Raw genomic sequence first — 20945 nt, 5'->3', positions numbered from 1 at the left:
TTGTTGGTGGGAATGCAAACTTGTGCAGCCACTGTGGAAATCAGTGTGGCGGTTTCTCAGGAAACTGGGAGTCAACCTCCCTCAGGACCCAGCAATTCCACTCTTGGGAATATACCCAAGAGATGCCCTAACATACTACAAAAGCATTTGTTCAGCTATGTTCATAGCAGCACTATTTGTCATAGCCAGAACCTGGAAACAGCCTAGGTGCCCCTCAATAGAAGAATGGTTAATAAAGGTGTGGAACATATACACATTAGAGTTCTACTCAGCGGTAAAAAACAATGACATCTTGAATTCTGCATGCAAATGGATGGAAATAGAAAACGCCTTACTGAGTGAGGTAAGCCAGACCCAAAAAGAGGAATATGGTATGTATTCACTCATATGTGGATTCTAACCATAATTAAAGGTCTTTGAGCCTATTATTCGTGATCCTAGAGAAGCTAAATAAGAAGGTGAACCTGCTGAAAATCATGTAGCTATCTGCCTGGAGATTGGAAATAGACGAGAGTCCCAGGTAACCTCGGGTGCATGGGGGGGTGGGAGGGTTGTTGGAAGGGGAGAGGGTTAGAGAGAAGGGAGTAGGGGAGGAATGGGGAAAGCTAGGTGGACTGGGATGGGGGGAGGGAGGAAGGATGGATATGGGATCAGGGAAGTATATACCTCAACTAAGGGAGTCATTTTAGGGTTTACAGGAGACTTGATTATAAATGGGATCCCAGGTCCAAGGAGAGATCCCCAGACTGTTCTCTAGACAGAGGAGAGGGTGCCTGAACTGGCCTTGGCCCATAACCATACTGATGAAGATTTTGCTTATCATCATAGATCCTTCATCTGACGATGGATGGCGATACAGATGGAGACCCACATTGGAGCACCGGACTGAGCCCCCCATGGTCCAAATGAGGGGCAGAAAAAGGAAGAACATGAAAAAAACTCAGGACCGGGAGGGGTGCGATCACCCACTGATACAAGGGGACTGATCTAATGAGAGTTTACCAAGGCCAGTTGGACTGGGCCTGAACGAGCATGTGATCCAACCAGATTTTCTGAATGTGGCCAGATCTCTGAATGTGGCTGGCCGGGAGTCTTTCTGAAAAGCCATTGACAATGACACTGGGACTTGTTTCCTCTGCATATACTGGATTTTTGGGATCCAGTCTGTTCGGATACTCACCTTCAGGGACCTGGAAGGAGTGGGGAGGAACTTGAACTTCCCACAGGGCTGGAAGCCCTGACTGCTCTTAGGGATGAAGGGGGAGGAGGAGGGGGAGAGGGGAGTGGGAGGGTGTTGGGAGGAGGGGCGGAAATGAAAACTTTCATAATTTAATAAACTTTAAAAAAAAAAGAAAATGGGTCCAACTGTAGGCACTGAGAGAGAGAAATAAAAGCCAGGCATGGAAACACAAACACTACATCTTATCTTTCAAATGTGGAGAAAAAGGAAAAATGGAAAAGACTGGAAACTAGAGGAGATGACTATCAGGGATGGTGGTTCTGGAAGATAGCATATTTAGAAAGAAGTGAAAGGTGGAAGCCTGAGGGCGGGGTATATATGCAGTCTGCAGATATTTACAGAGGTGGTGAGAACCCCTTGAAGAGCACTCATTTGTAAAACTACCGATAATTTCACATGTATATGTCAGTTGAAATATATTCAAATAATAGAATAGTAAAACAGACACATGAAACAGAAGTATGGGGAAATATGGCAACCATTCTTTTGATACGGATTTTCTTTCTAATAATAAGCTACAAAAAGAATATGAATAAAGAACATATTACAGATAACTTATGAGACAACTTCTAATGGAATAAAAAAAAGGTTTTGGAGGCTTCCTAAAACAGCATAGGGCAAAAAGGATAACTCTCTAATTTTCAGAGTCAGATGCATTATGTGTACATGTCCACAGTCAAGCTGTATAATAGAATAATAGAATAATAATAATAGAATCACTATAAAATTGGTCCTAGAAACATGGTGTTGGAGTTCCTTTTGTCTATAGATTGCTTTCATTGTTTTAATTTGAGAAACTCGGTTGGCCTGAAAGCGCAAAACTTAGGTAGGCTGAGAAAACAGAACTGAATGCTGGGAGAAAGGAGACAGAGTCAGGGAGAAGCCACATTGATCCTCTGCCTGAGATGAACAGCCGGTAAGATTCTTGCGGGTAAGCCACTACCACGTGGTTATATACAGATTAATAGAAATGGGTTGAATCAATATGTGACAGTTAGCCAATAAGAGGCTAGAGTTAACAGGCCAAGTAGTAATTTAATAAATATAATTCTGTCTGGTTATTTTGGGGCTAAGCTAGCTGGGCGGCCGGGACAAACAAGCAGCTCTCACCTTGCAACAGAAACACCCATTTAAAACATTGAAACTGCAAATATTTATACAGATAATCATTGATAAAATGTTTTTGACCAAAGGTAATGGCAGGTATCTTTCAGATAGTGTTGAATACAGCCTCGAAATGAGTCTGAATGTCTTTGGGACACTGCAAGCTCAAACCCAACACATTAAGATCTACCTCGTGTTAACAGTTTAGTGCATCTGAACACGAAAATATGAGTTGTGCTCAGGAAGTCTGAGTAAACATGTTGGGTTGATTTTCCTGTAAAGGCCCATTTGCAATGGAGTTGGCTCTGTGCTCTCATGAATGAATGAAAGCATGCACAGAAAAATGGATCCCACCGTTATTTATTTCTTCTGAAATAAGTAAGGTAACATTCACTTTGGGGAACTGACAGAGAACCCAAGAAGCCAATCGTAAAATCAGATGCCATTTACTTCCAAAACATAACTGGCACTGCTGGGGATACCCACAAAAACAGTTGACCTGAGCTAGTGGGAGTTCACTCCCTGGATTGACATGCTAGGGAGCCTGCAAAGGACCAAACTAGGCACTTTGAATGTGGCTGTCAGTTGTGTGGCTTGGGCAGTTTGTGGGGCCACTGGTAGAATTTATCTCTAGTTCTTGAATTGTCTTATTCGAGCCCATTCCCTATGGAGGGACACCTTACTCTGCCTTGATACAGGTGTGGGGGCGGGCCTTGTTCCTGCTTCAAAGTGATGTGCCAGACTTTGTTGTCTCCCCATTGGAGGCTTCACCCTTGCTGAGAAGTGGATGGGGGGTGGGGTGGGGAGAAGGTGGGGGTAGTAGGAAGTGAGGAGGGAAAGGTATTGGGATTGGTAATGTAAAATTTACAAAGATTGTTTTAAAAAATAAAATTAAAAAATGGGAAACAAAAAACTTAAAAAAGATATGTTATTTAAAAAGTTAATATATGTTGTATATGATAGCAGACAATACACTTAAAAAATAGTGTATGTTTAATTCTGCCTATTCTGTAGTGATATTTCATTTGCATTTTTTAATAAAGTTTGCCTGAAGATTAGAGAGTAAAACACTCCCACTGGTCAGCTTTATAGACCAGGCAGTGATAACACATCCCTTTAATCCCACTAGCCACACTAGTTTGGCATAGAAACTGGGTGATAGTGGTACAAGCCTTTAATGCCAGCCCTAGATAGGAGTATAAGATGGGAGGAGACAGATCTCAGTAATAGTCTCAATCTGAGGATTCCTGGAGGCAGGATCGCCATTTCGAACTGAGGTCAAGGTCAGTGGCTTTTCTGACCTTCAGATTGAACCCCAGTATCTGTCTCTGGGTTTCTATTAATCATGCAACATTATTCTGCTCAATATACACACTTTATAATTATCTTTGAAATATGCTTTGTATTTAAGAAATACAGTTTTTAAAACTGTGCTTCCTTTCAGTATGTTGCACTAGGTATTATATTTTTAAAGATGCATTTTAAAAAGTCTAACTTAGGAGTGAAGAACAGGAAAAGGCAGTATGTGGGAGGCTCAGGTGTTCCCCTGCCTTCAGTCACAAGCATTGCCAGGGACTCCCATGGTGATCCTCAGTTCTAAAGCATGTACAGGGGGCTTCCCAGACAGGCAATAAGGTAAATTTGAGGTCCATAAACTTACTTTATACAAAAAGGCCCAGAGGTCTCACAAAGGCTGTTTCAGGGGTTTGGAATTTTGGAACCTTCTCTAAGGCCAGTGTTGCTCTAGTTTTGAAGGCCTGACCACTGGGCAGGAACAGCCATCACAGAACGACAGGCACAGGACCAGGCTCTGCCCTGCAATAGAAGTAAATTTCCAGTTTCATATTTTCCCCAAGACCTAGCTCAGCAGGATATTGTCAGACCCAGCATGGGCAGCAGGAGGACCTCCCTCATCCCACATTGGTTTGGGGGCAGCAGAGATCTTTCTGACACTAGTGAGGGAGGCCCCATCGGAGCTGCATAAGACTCACAGTATAGAACACGGTCCTCTGAACATGGCATGGCTCCCTCTGTCTTTAGGACAGAGCATTATGACCCCCCCAATAGATCCTCAGGTCAGGCTTGCTGTGCCCACACAGGAGAAGTGGGTGAGGGTGTCACTGGACTCTCAGTAGGCACGTCCTCCCTCCCACCTGCCTCCCACCTTCACTGCACATTACCTTGTTCCAGTTCCACAGAAAGTTTTGGAAGATTGTGCTTTTTCCACAATGGAACTGTTTTGGGGTTACCCATGTGTCTATAAGAAGGCCCCGACAATTCATTGCATTTGACTGATAGCATGGACTTGGATGGGAATCTTTTCTTTGGCTTACCATCAGTCCCTTTGGTGTCACCGGTGTCATCTCCCCAGGAAAAAGTAACCCTACAGCTCACCTAAGTAGAAAGCAAGGCACAGGATGTTACAAACAACAAAAAAGTATAATCTGAAGGTAGATCTTTAGCAAGCCAAATCTACATTCTTAAATTTTCATCTGCACTTACTAATTCACCCACCTTGCACTCAGGGAGCTACTCTAGAGAATTATGATAATACTAATAACAATAGCAGCTAATTTTTTACTTTAGTCTTTTGTGCCAGCAACTTCCCTGAAGGCTGTGCATACATTATCTGATTATGATCATACTATGGAGACCAAAATTAACATGTTCGGTATATTTACTAATTTAATGTGTTTAAATTTAAGAAACTATTTCTTAACTACAAAGCACTAAGTTCGTAAATATACATGAACATGATAAATTACGTTCTTTTGCGGGCCCAAGTCCCTGTTTTAGGACTACTAGAGCCTCACGTTTGCCACTTCCTACATCCACCTCTATCTCCCCACTCCCCATCCCCCCACTCCTCCACTCTCTCCACCCCCGCACCCTCCCCAACCCCCTACCCCTTCAGCCTCCCAACCCCCCACCTCCAGCTACCTCCCGACGCTCTGCTTTCACGGGGAACCAGCAGCGCTCCTTGCTCCTCCTCACCTGCTCTGCTTTCACGGGAATCAGCCGCGCTCCTTGCTCCTCACCGCCGCTGCTGTACTTTAGAAACCTTGACAACCAGGCTTCTTTCCTCCCAGTCTTCTGCCGCCCCTCCCCACCGATGGAACTCGATGGGCTGGGGGAGTCCGACGAACCAAGGCAGGCCACGTACTTCTCTCGTGCTCTCTTTAGAAACATTGTCTCAAAGTCTCAAACTAGGGGCTCCAAACCCAGGCGGGAAAGCTGATGCGCAGGCGTGGAATCTTCTGAATCTCGCTCCTGGGCGGGACCAGACCAATCCACGCCGACGGCTTGGCGCTTCGGTTAGGAGTGCGCGGCTTTTCTCTGGTCTTTGGACGGGGCAAATAAGCTTTTCAGAGTGGGAAGAGTTCGCGGTTATCTCGTAATGTCTGGTGAGTCCGGTCAGCCTGAGGCTGGACCCTCCCACGCTGGCCTCTACTGGCAGCACCCCGAAAGAAATCAGGTTGGGGTTCCAGGAGGAGTGATTCGAAGGGCTGGTAGCCAAAGGCACAGTTCCTGGATCCAAAAGGTTATTGAGCAAATAACCGGCTCCCCTAAACAGTGTGTCACCCTTTCCGAAGTGGTGCCTGTCTCTGTACTGGCCGTCCAAAGATACCTGTTAGAGGATGAGCCACGGGACACAGTGCCCAAGCTTCCGCTTTACTGCTATGATGTGACGATCTCGGACGGGGTGTACCAGGAGAAGTGTTTCTTAGACCCCAGCTTAAACTTTCTCGTTTATCAGAATATTCTAAAAGTTGGCATAGAAATGAGAATTTTCAGAGTTTCGTGTCTTTACAACGAGAAAAGATTGGGCCAGGGAATCCTGTGCATAGATAAGGTCCACTGTGGGGAGACCCTAGATGTCGTTTCTGTAGAAACTCCATTTAGAAACAGAGAGCAGGAGGAAAAGCCAGAGAGGCCCCTGAGAGGCAGCAGGAGTCACTACCTGGCCCTGTGGAACAACGAGGATCCCTACGGAGATATCTGGAAGACCAACAAGCAACCTGAGGAATTCAATTTTAACAGTAAGTAATCGGAGGAAACGGGGCAGGTTTTTAAAAATGTTCGGAGCCTGGCGTGGTGGTCTACCTCCAGAAGACTCCCCGGTTGGGGAGGCTGAGGTAAGGGAATTGAGAACAAATTCCAGGGTGAACTCAGACCCAGAGAAGCACCACGTCTCAAAAACAAAGAGCAACAACAAAAACAGTTAAGTGTTTGGAAGCTCGTGCTAACAAGAAAAGAAAATGTTCATTCTAAGCAAAGAGGGATAAACAGTCTTAACTTCATGCTGCCTGTTGTTCCTCTTGGTTTGCTTGCAGAGTGCTGTTCTTGGAATACCTGAGTGTGGTTTAAATGTAGTTTGGCAGAAAGATTGAGGACGTGCTTCTCAGTACTTCTTCTATGTTCAATATTTATATTTGGTTGTAATTAATCTTAGTTGCAGTCCCATTTCAGCTGTGAAAAATATATAAGTTGAAGAGTGTATTGACTTGGATTTTGCATAAAAACCATGCAGCATTGTATATTTTAACATTGAACATTTGTTCAAAGGAGATGTTCTGTGATGTGATAATTTACATTAAGTAGGACACCATGTTTATGTCACTGAATGTCAAAGTCATACAAATATTACTTAGAAGGTGTGATGATTTTAGAAAGGCTTCAAATGATCCTTTCTCTTGATACAGGAACTTCATATTTCCTGTATCAGAAATAGGAAGTTACCCTGAAAATGGTAGTTTGTCTTCAATAAACGCTCTTTTAAAATCTTTTTGTATTAGCACCTAAAGTTAAGGCAGATGATGACACTACAGGCTAAACATATAAGAGAATGGGTAGAGGCAAAAAATTAAAAGTCCATAATCTTTTATATTTACTGGTTTTAGATATTTTTTGTTTGTGGAGGCAGAGTCTAATATATCCAGGCTAACCCAAATCTCCTGTTCCTCCTGCTCTGTCTCCCAAATTCTGGGATTACCAGGAGTACTTGATTATACCTGAGGATCCAACCAGGATTTCCTGCATGCTAAGCAAGCATGGTACCAGTGAGTCACTTTACTCAGCCCTATTCCCTTTTGTTATGGGGCATTTTATTATGGCAAGCAATAGTAACAAATTTGAACATTAGAAGCTAATTGGCTCAGAAATGAACATTTATAGTCATATCTACTTGAGAAAAGAAAATATTAATAGAAATTTGTAGTCTGTGATTGCTTAGGTAACTAAGACATAAAAGCAAAGTAGTTATGGTATAAATGTTCATTTATAATTTTAGAATTTAATTTGTAAGAGGACAATTGATTCAGAATTTAAAGAGGGCTAATAATTATATATTATATCCATAAATAATAAAGTATATTTGATTTCAGTTCTTAAGGTAGTCATATCCAGTAGATATCAAAGTGATATTTTATTTAAAAAAGCAATGTCCACGTGTTAAAAAATTTAAACTGTGTATTTTAAAACATACTGTGTTAAAATCAAGAGGTCCAAGTCTATTAAAACCATGGTAGTAAAATCTAGGAAGTGAGTAAAATCAGGACTTCAGGTTTGCTGTATGTTTGAAATTCTAAATCATAAACTTTGGAATGCAGTGAAATTCTTCTTTGCCCTGTGTATGCTTTCACCATTCTTATCAAAATTGCAAGCTTAAGAATTTGGTGTACATTTTTGAAAACATAAAATTAATTATGTGATATTTTCACATAATGCATTTCAGGTACCTCTGGGGTATTTCTATAAATATAATATTACATATTATAGAAATGTGATAACTTCTATAATTGTGCCCATGTAATTGAGTAATTTATTATTTTAAGCTTTCTCAGTATTGCAAAAAGTGCCAAATACAAGTAGGATGTGTAAGTTTTCTTTGTGTTTAGAATTGTTGAAAGGTTGGATTCCCAGAGTTAAAGAATGTCTGAGGGTATTTTTAAATTTATTTTATTTTAATTTTTTTAAAAGAAAGCAAACTATCTTTTTTTTCATGATGCATACCAATTCCAGTTCCTACTCCCTCCCCTTCTCCCATTCCCTTCACATACCCTCCCATCCCACCCTCCACCCACCCCTTCACCCCACCTTGCCCCCATCCACTCCTCAGAGAGGGTAAGGCACATAGATTTGGGGAAGGTCCAAGGCCCTCCCTACTATATCTAGGCTGAGCAAGGTATCCTCCCAAAGAGAATAGGTTCCTAAAAAGCCAGTACAAGCAATAGAGTTTTTTTTTTAATTCTTTGAATACTGATAAATTGTTTTCTGAAAAACTGTACTAATTTGAATTGAACAAATACGTATGAGTTTCTATTTCCCTGTATCTTTCAATTCTAAAATAGTGTCTTTTGGCTTTGTCCTATTTTTTTTTTTCGAGAGTTAGGAGCTGAGCCTGAGGTCCCCAGTGTGCCCCAGAGGAAGGGCCTTACAACTGAGCCACACACCAAGCTTGTCTTTTTTGTATTCATTTAATGGATTTCTTTACTAAATAGGTATTAAGTTTGTGTGTGTGTTATGTTTCAGTTTATTTTTATGGTGTCCTGTCCCTTTTCTGTAAACTTTGTTCATGTTCTTTGTTTTTGAATCTCTTTAGTAGCTTTTAGCTTCACACAGTAACGTGAGAAGGGTTTATACAACCCCATCAGTCGTACACGTCTGCATAGTTATTCGGTCACACTCGAGTCCATTAAGATCTAGAAAACGTCAGGCACCCGAAAAAGCTTCTGCCTTGCCTATTCCTTGCTTCCACCCTACGTGAAAAGTGGAAGCTCACACTGCAACCTTGCAAATGTCCTTTTCCTATTTTCTATTGATTTTTTAAAAATTATTCTTTTGAGGCAAGTTCTTAGACCTCAGGCTGGCCTTGAACTTCTTAGCCCCTGACTCTAGCTTCCAAGCTCTGGGACTACAGACCCTATGACATACCAAGTTTTGTTTGTTTTGTTTTTGTAGTTTTAATTTTTTACACTTATTTATTTATTCATTTGTGAGTATGGGGGAGGCAGGGCAGAGAACACAGGAATACCTCGGTGTCACTGTGAGTGTGTATAGGTCATAGGACACCTTTAGGGTGTCGGTTCTCTCCTTCCACCATTACCCACTGAGTCATCTTGCTTCTTTTTTCTCAAGATTTTGGAGACAAGGTTTTACCTTACAGTCCAGGCTTGCCTGGAATTCATAGTTCTGCAGTCTCTGAGATCACAAGCTTGTGTACCATTTTGCCCCACTTTTTGTTGCTTATCTTTTCTTATTTATTCATTTTGATTTTGTGCGTATGAGTGCTTTGCTGACATGCATGGATATGCACAGTGTGTGTGTGCCTGGTGCTCAAGGAGGCCAGGTGTTAGATGCCCTGAAACCAGAGATAGAGATGATTATGGACCATGTGGATGCTGAAGACTGAATACATGTCCTCTGCAAGGGCAAGAAATACTTTTTACTGCTAAGCATTCTCTCAAAATTCTGGAGAAAACTACTGACTTTTACCATTGTATAGTGAAAACAGCCCTAGACAGTATGTAAATTACTGGGTCTGATTGTATTACTACAGGACCTTTGCAAAGCAGGGATTCTTTTATTTTATTTTAATTTATTTTATTTTATTTTATTTTATTTTATTTTATTTTTGAGATGACCTACAGCACATGCTGGCGTTGAACCTCTGTTCTTCCCCTAGTCTCCTGAGTCCTAGGCTTAAGAGTGTATACCACCAAATCTTCTCTCTCCTCTGTGTGTGTGCACACGCGTGCGCACTCGCGTGTGCATGTTTTGCTAGCGATTGAAATTGAGCCTTATTCATGCTCTGCAACAACTATATATCTTTTAGCTCTTATTTTTTTAATTTTTGAGACAGGGTCTGACTTAGTTGCTTAGATTTGTCTTCCACTCACTCTGTAACCCAAACAGGCTGTCTTTCTGCCCTAGACTCTGAACAAACTGAAATCATAAGTCTGCATCACCAGCCATGGCTGTACTGATAGTTTTTACAGCACACTTTACTCTTTTTTAAAAACTATTGTGATTAATGGAGATTTATTATTTTTAATTTTTTATTTTTTAGAACAATCTTTTTTTATTTTATATAGCAATCCCTGTTCCCCCTCTGTCCCCTCTCTCCCACTCCTCTCACCTTCCCCCAACCCACCTTCCATCCACTCCTGAGAGAGGGTAAAATATCCCATAGGGAGTCAACAAAATCTATCACATCAAGTTGAGGCAGGACCAAGACCCTCCCCCGCCCCTGTATCTAGGCTGAGCAATGTGTCCCTCCATGGGGAATGGACTCCAAAAAACCAGCTCATGCACTGGGGATAAATCCTGATCCCATTGCCAGTGGTCCCACATCAGACCACCCTACTGTCACCCACATTCAGAGGGCCTAGTTCGGTCCTTTACAGATTCCCTAGCTGTCAGCCTAGAATCCATGAGCTCCCACTACCTCAGTTTCTGTGGGTATCCCCATCATAGGTCTTGACCCCTTTGCTCATATTATTGCTCCCCTGTCTCTTGAACTGGACTTTGGAAGCTTGGTCCAGTGCTTAGCTATGGATCTGTATCTGCTTCCATCAGTCACTGGATGAAGGTTCTATAATGACAATTTTAGTCCTTAAGAATTTGAGGCTGAAGATTTGGCTTAGTAGGTAGGAGCAGGAGAGCAGTGAGATCTCATGTTTGTAAAGACTTGAGATCACAGCATCCACATTAAATAAAAAGCTTGGTACTGTGGTGTTTGAGGCAGGAGTGAGAGACCCTTGTCTTAAAGGAGTAAGGCAGAGTGATAGAGCTGGATCCCCCACAATATGTGCACACACATTTTTAACTGTATTATTAACAGTATTAACTGGTTAATATCTTATTGATGAATGTTATCCTACAAGTATGATAATTTTCCTGCATAGTTCTTGTTGCCTCACGTTTTATTCATTCTGATAATGGTGGTTACCATTTTAGTGGCACTTAGGGTAATATTTATGAGTATGACTAGTCTACTCACACCTCAAAGGTTCTTTTTTTGATGTGTCTGTGCATTTGTGTTGACACAATTGCATATGTGCACATGTGTGTTTGGAGGTCAGAGGACAATATGGGACTTCATTCTTTAAGTGCCATCCACCATTTTATTTTGGAAACAGTGTCTCTCACTGGCGTGCTGCTTGCTAGCTGACCAGCAAAACAGACGGATCACTCTGCTTCTGTCTCTACCGTGCTGAGATATATTACCGTGCATGTTTGTTTGTTTGTTTTTTATGGGGGTATTTCTGGGCGTCAAACACAAGTCCTCATGTTTGTAAGACAAGCAGTTTTCTGAGTGAGCTATCTTTCCAACCCTTCAAATGTATTTTAGAATACAGATTCCCGAGTCCCACCATAAGTTTCTGATTCGTTAGGCTTACAGTGGACTTCTATGAGTTTGCGTTTCTGTCAAGTTCCCTGGTGGTGATACGTATCCAGCAGAAACCACACTTTTAACATCACTAAATCAATATATCTTTTTTCCAGTCTTTAATTTCAGTTTTGTTTCATGTTTGTTATCCTTTTCTAAGAAGGATACTATTAAGATTCATATATGTGAGGGCATATGTGAATGGGTGAGAAAATGGTCTGAACATGTGCGTGCACGAGTATGAGTATTTTGATTGCATATGTATCTGTGTAAAACATGATTGTCTGGTTCCTACAGAGGCCAGAAGAAGGTGAGAGATCCCCTGGAATTGAAGTCACAAACGGTTGGGTGGTGCCTGCAGGTGGTGGGACTTGAACCTCCGTCCTCTGAAAAATCAACCAGTGCTTTTAACTGATGAGACATCTCTCCAGCCCCAAGAGGCTATTTTCTATTAAGCTAAAGTGATGCATACTAATGTAAAATAGTCTCACTTTCTCACTGCAGGTTTTTTTTTTGTTTCTTGTGTGTGAGTGTGTATGTGTGCGTGCATGCGCATTGTGTGTGTGTGTGTGTGTGTGTGTGATGTTGGAAGGAATCTAGGACCTGCCTTATGCATTCTAGGAAGGTGCTGTACTACTGAGCTAAATTCCCAGCCATTCCAAATGTTGATTTTTTTTTTCTTTTTGTCAGTACTGCGGATTGAATTCATGGCTTCATGTGTACTAGGACAGTGCTCTGCAAACTAAGCTATAGTCCACAGTCCTGATTTTTTTTTGGAAAAGAAATAGTAATTTTTCAAAATAATGTTGTTTGTAGTAATATATTTAGGTTTATTATAAAATTGATTCGTGATTGCTTCATTTCTAAGTGTATAGTGTAAACATCAGTTAATCAGTATAACTCACATAAACAAAAGCTATTCCAGGTATTTAATATCTTATTGACCAGGCATGGTGACTCAAGCCTTTCATCCAAGCCCTCAGGAAGCAGAGGCAATGGATCTCCGAGCTTGAGATCAGCCTGGTCTACATAACAAGTTCCAGGCCATCCAGGGCTATATAAAAATTGATCGGAGGAAAATATAGAGAGATGAATTTAGATCCAAGATTTGCATAATGTAATGAAATTGTTAGGTGTGATAGAATGCAAATTAGAAAAAATACTGTTTTATTTTATGTAAATGTTTATCCAATTCTATATGATAAGTCTTATAACATTTTAGTTGTTCTTTGTGTGGAATTTATATGAAAGAACTATATAGATAGGCTCTAATTTAAATTTTTAAAAAGACCTAGCTTGCAAGAAGGAGTTGCATTAGTATTGTCTGACTACTGTTTTTTAACCTTAAAATGGATCTTTGAAACTATGATGATGCAATAAATACAATTTTTATCTTTTTATATTCTAGACACCAAGATCATCTCTCTCTCTCATCTTGAAATGACCTGGAGTAACAGAAAGGATTTTCCTGCCTTGCTTGTGAGGATCTTGCATAAATCAAAACTGCGATACTATGGGAAACCTAATAGAAGGATGATTGAGCCATATCAGGTACACATAAGGCATAAATAACATATCTTAATTTAAATTTTAGATTATAACATGCACACTTCTCTATTGGCAAAATATATTTCTTTAAATGATATTTTACAGGTTGAAATTAATAACTAGTGCACTCAGAGTTTTTACCTCAAAGTATTTTTTTCCTTTTCGTCTTCTCTCATATGTGGCATCCTGAGCCCAGTTTCCTCTTGCTCCACTCTCCTCAGTCTCGTAACACTCACACCTCCTCTGTTTCCCCTCAAAAGAAAAAAGAGCAGGCTTCCGGGAATATCAACTGAACACGGCCTAACAAGTTACAATAGGACTGGGCACAACCCTCATATCAAGACTGGAAGAGGCAACCCAGTAGGAGAAAAAGGCTCCCAGGAGCAGGCAAAAGAGTCACAGACAACTCCACTTTCACTGTTAGGAGTCCCACAAGAACATCCAGCTACATAACCATAGCGTTTGCAGAGGACCTAGCACAGGCACACGAAGGCTGTGTGTTACTGCTTCTGTCTCTATAAGCCCCAATGAGCCCTGGTGAGTTGATTCTGTGGGCCATGTTCTCGTGGTGTCCTGGATCCTCTCTGGTTCCTGCAGTCCTTCCTCCCCCACCTTCTGCATGGTTCCCCCAGCTCTCTCTATTGTTAGGCTGTGCGTCTCTGCATCTGTTTCCATCAGTTGCTAGATCACGCCTCTCTGATGTCAATCGGACTAGGCACCTATCTACGAGTATAGCAGAATATCAATGAATCGCTTCATTGAAATTCTTTTAGGAACCAGAGGGTGAAAAGCTATAATATTTTTTTCTGTGATTTTTCCATTAAAAATTCTTTGAAATTTGGCATGTAGCTCAATGTTAGAGAACTTGCCTAGCATATGCAAGGCCATGGGTTCATTTCCGTTCCCAGCACCTCAAAATGTATTTCAAAGGAAAAAAATCTGTTGTGTATGAAACAGGTAGTTATGTTCTTTAGATTCCCAATTCAGCTGGCCTCTTTCACACATTTTTCTTTGTCTTATCTTTTCTCCTCTGCGCTTTCTGCACTAGCATGTAAGCAGGCTCTAGTCTCTAGTCAAAAAAATGTAAAGGAAAACAAATTAGTAAGGGGAAAAAAATCCCTGGACCATTTCTTCTTGAAGATGTTTGCTTTTCCTTGCCTTCCATGTTCTTCTCAATACAATTAGTTGGCCTTTTCTTCGGCTCATCGTTTGCTAGGAGCTTTCTTTTTCTTTCTTTTTTTAGTTTTTTTGTTTGTTTATTTGTTTTTGTTTTTTGAGATAGGATTTCTCTGCATAACCCTGGCTGTTCTGAAACTCACTCTGTAGAACAGGCTGGCCTCAAACTCACAGAGATCCACCTGCCCCTGCCTTCTGAGTTCTGGGATTAAAACTGTGCGCGATCACTGCCCAGCTTGCTAGTAAATTTCTAATTGTCAGTCCACTCCTACACTTTTCTACTAACTTGGCTCTGTGTTTTCTGTACTCATTTATCTATTTTCTTGATATTTATTCTCTGCTTTTTAAAAAAAAACTTAATATTACACCTTAGTTCCTCATGTATCAAGAGCTAGTTTATGTGTTTTATTAACTGTGATTTGTGAAAGTAATGTGTACTTATTGAAGGGAATTAAGAGAAAATATAGACAGATTTATTAAGAGAATGGTATTATGCAAGATTGTACCACTGAGACTATCCACTGCTAAAATGATGAATATTATCCCCTCTCTGGGTTTTGTGTATGCCATACATAAAATTTTATATTTAAATCCCATATGCACATATCCATCATGTATTACACACATGCATATGTGTTAGATTGCATCAACTATGTATGTCATATAGCTTTGTGTGCAGATCAACTGGTTTCTAGTCTCAGCTCTATCAGATTTTTATGGCATTCATTGTCTTCTTAACGCTTCAGTTTTCTAATCAGCAAAATGGAGGTGCTGACTTTATATATCTTACAGAGCTGATATGAGGATACAATTTCTTAATACTGGTAAATGATTGAACTGTTTTAGGATCATACCAAGTCCTCCATTTTAGCTGTTATTAGATCTAGTGTCTGACTTAGCTTTTTATCCTACTCAGTGACTAACATAATATCTGGAGGATGATACGGACTTGATACATATTTAATCACTGAAAGAATGAATTGCTGAAATTTGTCATTGGTAAGAAAAAGGATCTTAGAATAAAGCATCATTTGAAAATAAATTTAAAAAGCTAGAGAAAACTTGGGATACTATTCTTTAGGTGTAACCAGTGTTGTCCATCTTCATAGTTTAAAACGGAGAACATACTTCATGCTGCAACCATTCCCAGATTAAACAATAATGATGCTGGCATTAGCATTGCCTTCTGTCAAATAGTATAACAGAAATAATTCCCATGCAATTTATAAAAATCCCTAAGATACCAGTGTAAGTAAATTAATGTCATCCGAGCATTGATGGGATTCTGTCTACTCCGTGGTCTATCTGAAGTGCTATAGGATAAATGAATAAATAGCAAGGTCCTTCAGCCACGCAAATGATGAAGAATGCTATGAAGATCTTCACAGTTTGAGACGTATCTAATCCTCTTGGTAACTGTATTGTGTGGTTACTCTGTGTCTGGCACTGGGGTAAGCATTATGGGAAAAGTCATCAAAACTAAGGTTTGCTCTGTGTCTTTAAAGGTTACTTTCACTTAGCTCTTAGCTGAGTTAACAACTGAATCATTATGAATAAAAAAAATAAATTTTAAGTGCTATTTTTCTGCCAGTATAAATTTGCACAGATGATACCTCCTATGTCACCCATATAGATAAAAATCGCAAATATATATTTGCTTTTGCTCTTTTTCTAGAGCTATTTGGAAGTCGCTGACAGTTCCGGCATGGTGTCGGTGATTATGTGGAATACTCTGTGTCCAGAATGGTATAAAAGTTTGAAAGTGGGCTTGATTCTTCTGCTTCAAGATTATTCTGTGAAGAAGAGCTACCCATTCAGAATACCGCCTGACCCTGTGGATCCACATATGAAACTAATTTCTACAATGGGTTAAGTATTCAATTAATTGTTCTATCGTGGCTATTTTGCTTATATGAATTTGCAGAGTGTCATATCAAGTAAAAGTCTGTAAAAACTACTGAAGCTATTAGAAATAGACAAGCTTAAATTCCTTTATAAAAATTCAAGCAGTTACTAAATTAATAAACAGATTAATTTATTAGTACACTTATTAAGAAAGATTATCTGAGGCATTTATTGTTGACCCAAGGAATGAACTCCATTTAGGATATGCTTAAATTTGGTTTTGTTCATTTTTGGTGTGTAATATCTAGTTAATCACCTGAATGCATTTTATACTTACTATTAAGTACTATGCTGAAAGAAATCTTATTAAGTTAAACATGTTTTTATTATTGTCTATATGTGTGTATTTGTGAGCCTCTCTCTTTTCTCCCTCCTTCTCCCTCTCCCTCTCCCCTCCTCTCTCTCTCTGTGTGTGTGTGTGTGTGTGTGTGTGTGTGTGTGTGTGTGTGTGTGTTCGCGCTTGCTTATAGAAATTAGAGGACAACTTTAGGAGTCTGTTCTTTCCATCCACCTTGTGATCTAAGGATCAAACTCAAATCATTAGGTTTATACAGAAAGTGATTTTAACCCAGTGACCCGTCCTACTGACCCTTGTTAACTTTATCATTTAGTACCTTTACTGTTTTATGTAATGGTAAACATGTCTAAATCTAAAAAGTATGAGTGATATTGTGAAATGATATAAAGTAGTTGTTATAAGATATTACAAAATAATAATATGTAAATATAACTACCTAGTTTTTATTTTTATAGATACAGATGCATATGTAAGCTAAATAAACACTTCAAGCAAATACCAAACACTGAGGCAGTATTTATCTCAGGGAAGCATGAAAAAGACAAATGGATTGGGATAAAGTTTATAATCCTTAAATTATATTTTTGTAACTTTATTACTTGAAATAAAACAGAAATGGAGAGAAGAACATGTAGTTTCTGCACATGTGAAATTAACTTCTCACTTTGAAATGATTTCAAAATAACATTACAGTTGAATGAATATTATAAAGAATTCCCACATTACCTTAACTCGTCAAATAGTTTTTAAGTTTTATTTTGCTATTTAATCCTTTCTATACACTTTCATTTTGGAGATAGTAACAGCCATCATACATCATTGCATAACTTTGTCTGCTTAACAATTTACTAATAATATGTATTTCTCAGGATCAAAAATATTCTACACATCTGTGCTAATGCACCCTTGTAATTCCATCTCTTGGGAGGATAAGGCAGAAGGATTTGAACAAATATTGTTCAAGGCCAGCCTTGCTCTGTGGCAAGCCCTTGTTTCAAAAAAAACAGCAAAAAAATCATTCTGTTGCACAATCACAGTGCAATTATAAAAATCAAGAAACAAATTCAATACATTATTATTATGTAACCTTTCATTAATCAAATGTTGATAATTTTTATAATCCTGAAAGGACTTTTGTTATTTTTTAAAACAGGGTCTAACTCTAAATTCCAATCTCTCATGGAAATTACTGCATGGGCCATCCTGGCATGAAAAATTATATCAGTAGAACTGTTTCAGCTTCCCACGTGATAGGATTACATGTGTGTGCCACAACACCCAGCATAGATATTTCCCTAATTAGTATAGTAATCAAAGTTTTAATAATCAGTTTCCCCAAATATCTTAAAGGTATTCATTTAGTAAATTTTGCCATTATTAGATACGCTTATAATTTTGGAAATTTAGTCTTTTCCCCCCAATTTTGCATAACCTCAATCAGATTTTAGCTATAATTGATGACTTAACAATATTTTTTCTGAACTTGTATTTCTGTGTTTTCTCAATTTCTCAACTAATTCATTAAACTGATTCAGAAAAAGGTAGCAGATGTTAATTATTAGTTACGTTCTAAAGTATTGATCTCTTTGAGACAACCACATGATTCTTTATTAAAATCTTAACCATTTGCAGACATAGTTTAACTCTTGATAGGAAGAAAATTATTACCTAAATAGTTTACACACTTAGTCCTTCTCATCACTAAACAGTTACCGTAGGAAAAAAAAATGAAAAATACATTTTTTAACCATAATGACTGTCAGTTTATTTTCTGAGGTATTTTGTTCTAAAACAAAACACTAGCACAAATAGCAAACTAAAAATTGATATAGTTGGACAATGCAAGCAATTGGACATCTTATAGTTTTACACAGGGTATGCTTTAGTGACTGGACCATAGAAGGTTTAGATACGCTGGGCATTACTTATGGAAATACAACAAAAGTTTGCCAGAAGAAGCTGTTACTAATTGACAGCATACACTATTATCCCTAGGAAATGATAAATTATATTCCATAAACTGACATCCAAGTGACTGAACTGCTTTAGTAAGGAATAGGCATTCTTAGTCAATAGAAGATACGATAAACGTCTTTATTTATGACAATACTAGATTAACAAATTCTCTTGAGACCTAGCCCAAAGTTCCTTGTACTAGAGTATAGTTGTAATAGACTAGAGCTATTTTAAAATTAAAATATTTTCGAGAATTTTATACTTGACTACTGTACTTATCCCTCGCTCTCCTTCCCCAAAGTCCTCCTGTGTCCTCCTCTCAAGTTCATGACCCTTACCCAGTTATTACTGACATATACACATATACATATATGTACTTAACAATTATAGAACATGTGTGTTTCCATTTACTGTTGCTTGTATGTATATATGTTTAGAGCTGACCTGTTGAGTTGAGATGATCTATCAGAGAGCTACAGAAAACTGATTTTCTCTCAGCAGTCATATACTGCCTTTAGTTCTTTAATTAGAGGTAGGATCTTATGAAATGCACACCATCTATGTTAGCTTGTCAACTGGTGTTTGTAGAGGCATTTCACTTGTATTTGAATAAATAAAACTTGCCTGAAGATCAGAGAGTAAAACAGCCCCACTGGTCAGCCTTATAGACCAGGCAGTGATAACACACACCTTTAATTCCAGTAACCATACTAGCTTCCCATAGAAACCGGATAGTGCACGCCTTTAATCCCAGCCCTAAAAAGGTTTATAAAATGAGAGGAGACAGCTGACAGACACAGTGTCATTCTGAGATTCCTGGAGGCAGGATCACCATTTTCAGACTGAGGTAGTGGTAAGAGCCAGTGGTTAGCTGCTTTACTTTGCTTTTCTGATCTTCAGGTTGAACCTCAATATCTATCTCTGAGTTTTTATTAATTATACTTCAGGTATTGTCATGCATGCCTCCTTTGGGCAACCATGTTGTTGAGAGCTGATATTTGGAGCTTCTCTGTCATGTCTAGAAGATACTATTAGCAGTAGGCTTCCTGGTTCTCTGGCTCTTACAATCTGCTTGCCCCCTCTTCCTCACTTCTCACTGAACTTTAGGTGCATGAGTTGTGTTGTGGATACAATCTATTGGAACTAGGCACCTACGATTCCTTATTATTGTGACCAGTTGTGGACACTGGAATAGTCTTTATCAGTTCCACAAGGAAGGGTGAATGCTACAACTATCTGTAGGTATATGGGTTTAGAATGCAGTTGGAAATTACATTGGAATTTCCTGACCAAAATCTCAATTGGAGGCTTCCTTGGCCTGGCACCATTTAGGTTTTGTTTTTTGTTTTTAGTTTGTTGTTGGTAGGGGTGGGGGTGGTCGTCGTCATAGTGGTGGTGGTAGTGTGTGTGTGTGTGTGTGTGTGTGTGTGTGTGTATTTGTGCGTATGTGCGTACAATAATATAGTATACATCTTTCAAGTAAGCTTATAAAATTATGTTTTCCTATGACTTTTCCAAACATCTTTAGTGCTATTTACCTCTCCTTTCTCCCTCACACTCAGTATTACCCTTCCTCTCTCCTCTAGTTTAACAGTTCAGTCCCGGGCCTGTTTTCCCATTCCTCCCTGTTCATAGTCCCGTGCCCTACTATCCCTGTCTCCAGAGCTCCTTCTCATCCACAGCCCCCACTATATTCCCTTCTTATTTTCCTGGTTTCTGCCCTAACTTCTTTTTATATACTCACATTTAAGGATTCAGAGCTATGATCCACAAATAAGAGAGCAGGAGCAGTTGAAAATATTCCTGAGAACATGGCCCACAAATTCAGCTAGCAGGACTCCTAGGGGCTTACAGAGACTGAAGCAACAATCACAGAGCCTTCATGGGCCTCTGCTAGGTCGTCTGCACGTGTGTTATGGTTGTGTAGCTTCATATTCTTGTGGGATTTCTAACAGTGGGAGTGGCTGGTGCCTCGAACTCTTTTGCCTGTGTTTTGGACCGTTTTCCTCCTACTGGGTTGCCTCATCCAGCCTTGATCCTAGTCTTACTGTATCTTCTTAGGCCATGTTGGTTGGATATCCCTGGGAGGCCTGTTCTTTTCGGAAGGGAGACAGAGGAGGAGTGGATCTGGAAGAAAAAGGAGGTGGAGGGAGACTGGGAGGAGTGGAGGGAGGGGAAACTGTGGTCAGGAGGTATTGTGTGAGAGAAGACTAAATTTTAAGAATTAAAATAAATAAAATTGTGAAGCAAAAGAAAATATGTTGAGTGAGGTAGCCTTGACCTGGAGACTTCTTACATGGCTGTGGATACCTCTTACGGGTATATCT

General features: G+C 39.5%; 2 protein-coding genes across 2 annotated transcripts in view; one reads left to right on the top strand and one right to left on the bottom strand.

The window, feature by feature from the left end:
- LOC125415785 (uncharacterized) overlaps positions 1 to 5533 on the bottom strand; it is a 29188-nt gene extending 23655 nt beyond the window's left edge. The window contains exons 1-3 of the mRNA XM_087902777.1: positions 5339 to 5533; positions 4678 to 4738; positions 4005 to 4159 (exon numbers count right to left, since the gene is read on the bottom strand). Of these exons, the coding sequence (XP_087758903.1) occupies positions 4071 to 4159; positions 4678 to 4738; positions 5339 to 5533 (345 nt within the window). The 3' untranslated portion in view covers positions 4005 to 4070. The remainder of the gene's footprint in view (positions 1 to 4004; positions 4160 to 4677; positions 4739 to 5338) is intronic.
- A 208-nt stretch (positions 5534 to 5741) lies between these two features.
- Positions 5742 to 20945, top strand: part of Radx (RPA1 related single stranded DNA binding protein, X-linked) — a 68800-nt gene continuing 53596 nt past the window's right edge. The window contains exons 1-3 of the mRNA XM_048428502.3: positions 5742 to 6384; positions 13144 to 13286; positions 16135 to 16327. Of these exons, the coding sequence (XP_048284459.1) occupies positions 5742 to 6384; positions 13144 to 13286; positions 16135 to 16327 (979 nt within the window). The remainder of the gene's footprint in view (positions 6385 to 13143; positions 13287 to 16134; positions 16328 to 20945) is intronic.

Source organism: Myodes glareolus, chromosome X, assembly GCF_982192425.1.
Source record: "Myodes glareolus chromosome X, mMyoGla1.1, whole genome shotgun sequence".
NCBI classification, from domain to species: domain Eukaryota; kingdom Metazoa; phylum Chordata; class Mammalia; order Rodentia; family Cricetidae; genus Myodes; species Myodes glareolus.
This window is presented reverse-complemented; position numbering and strand designations above follow the sequence as displayed.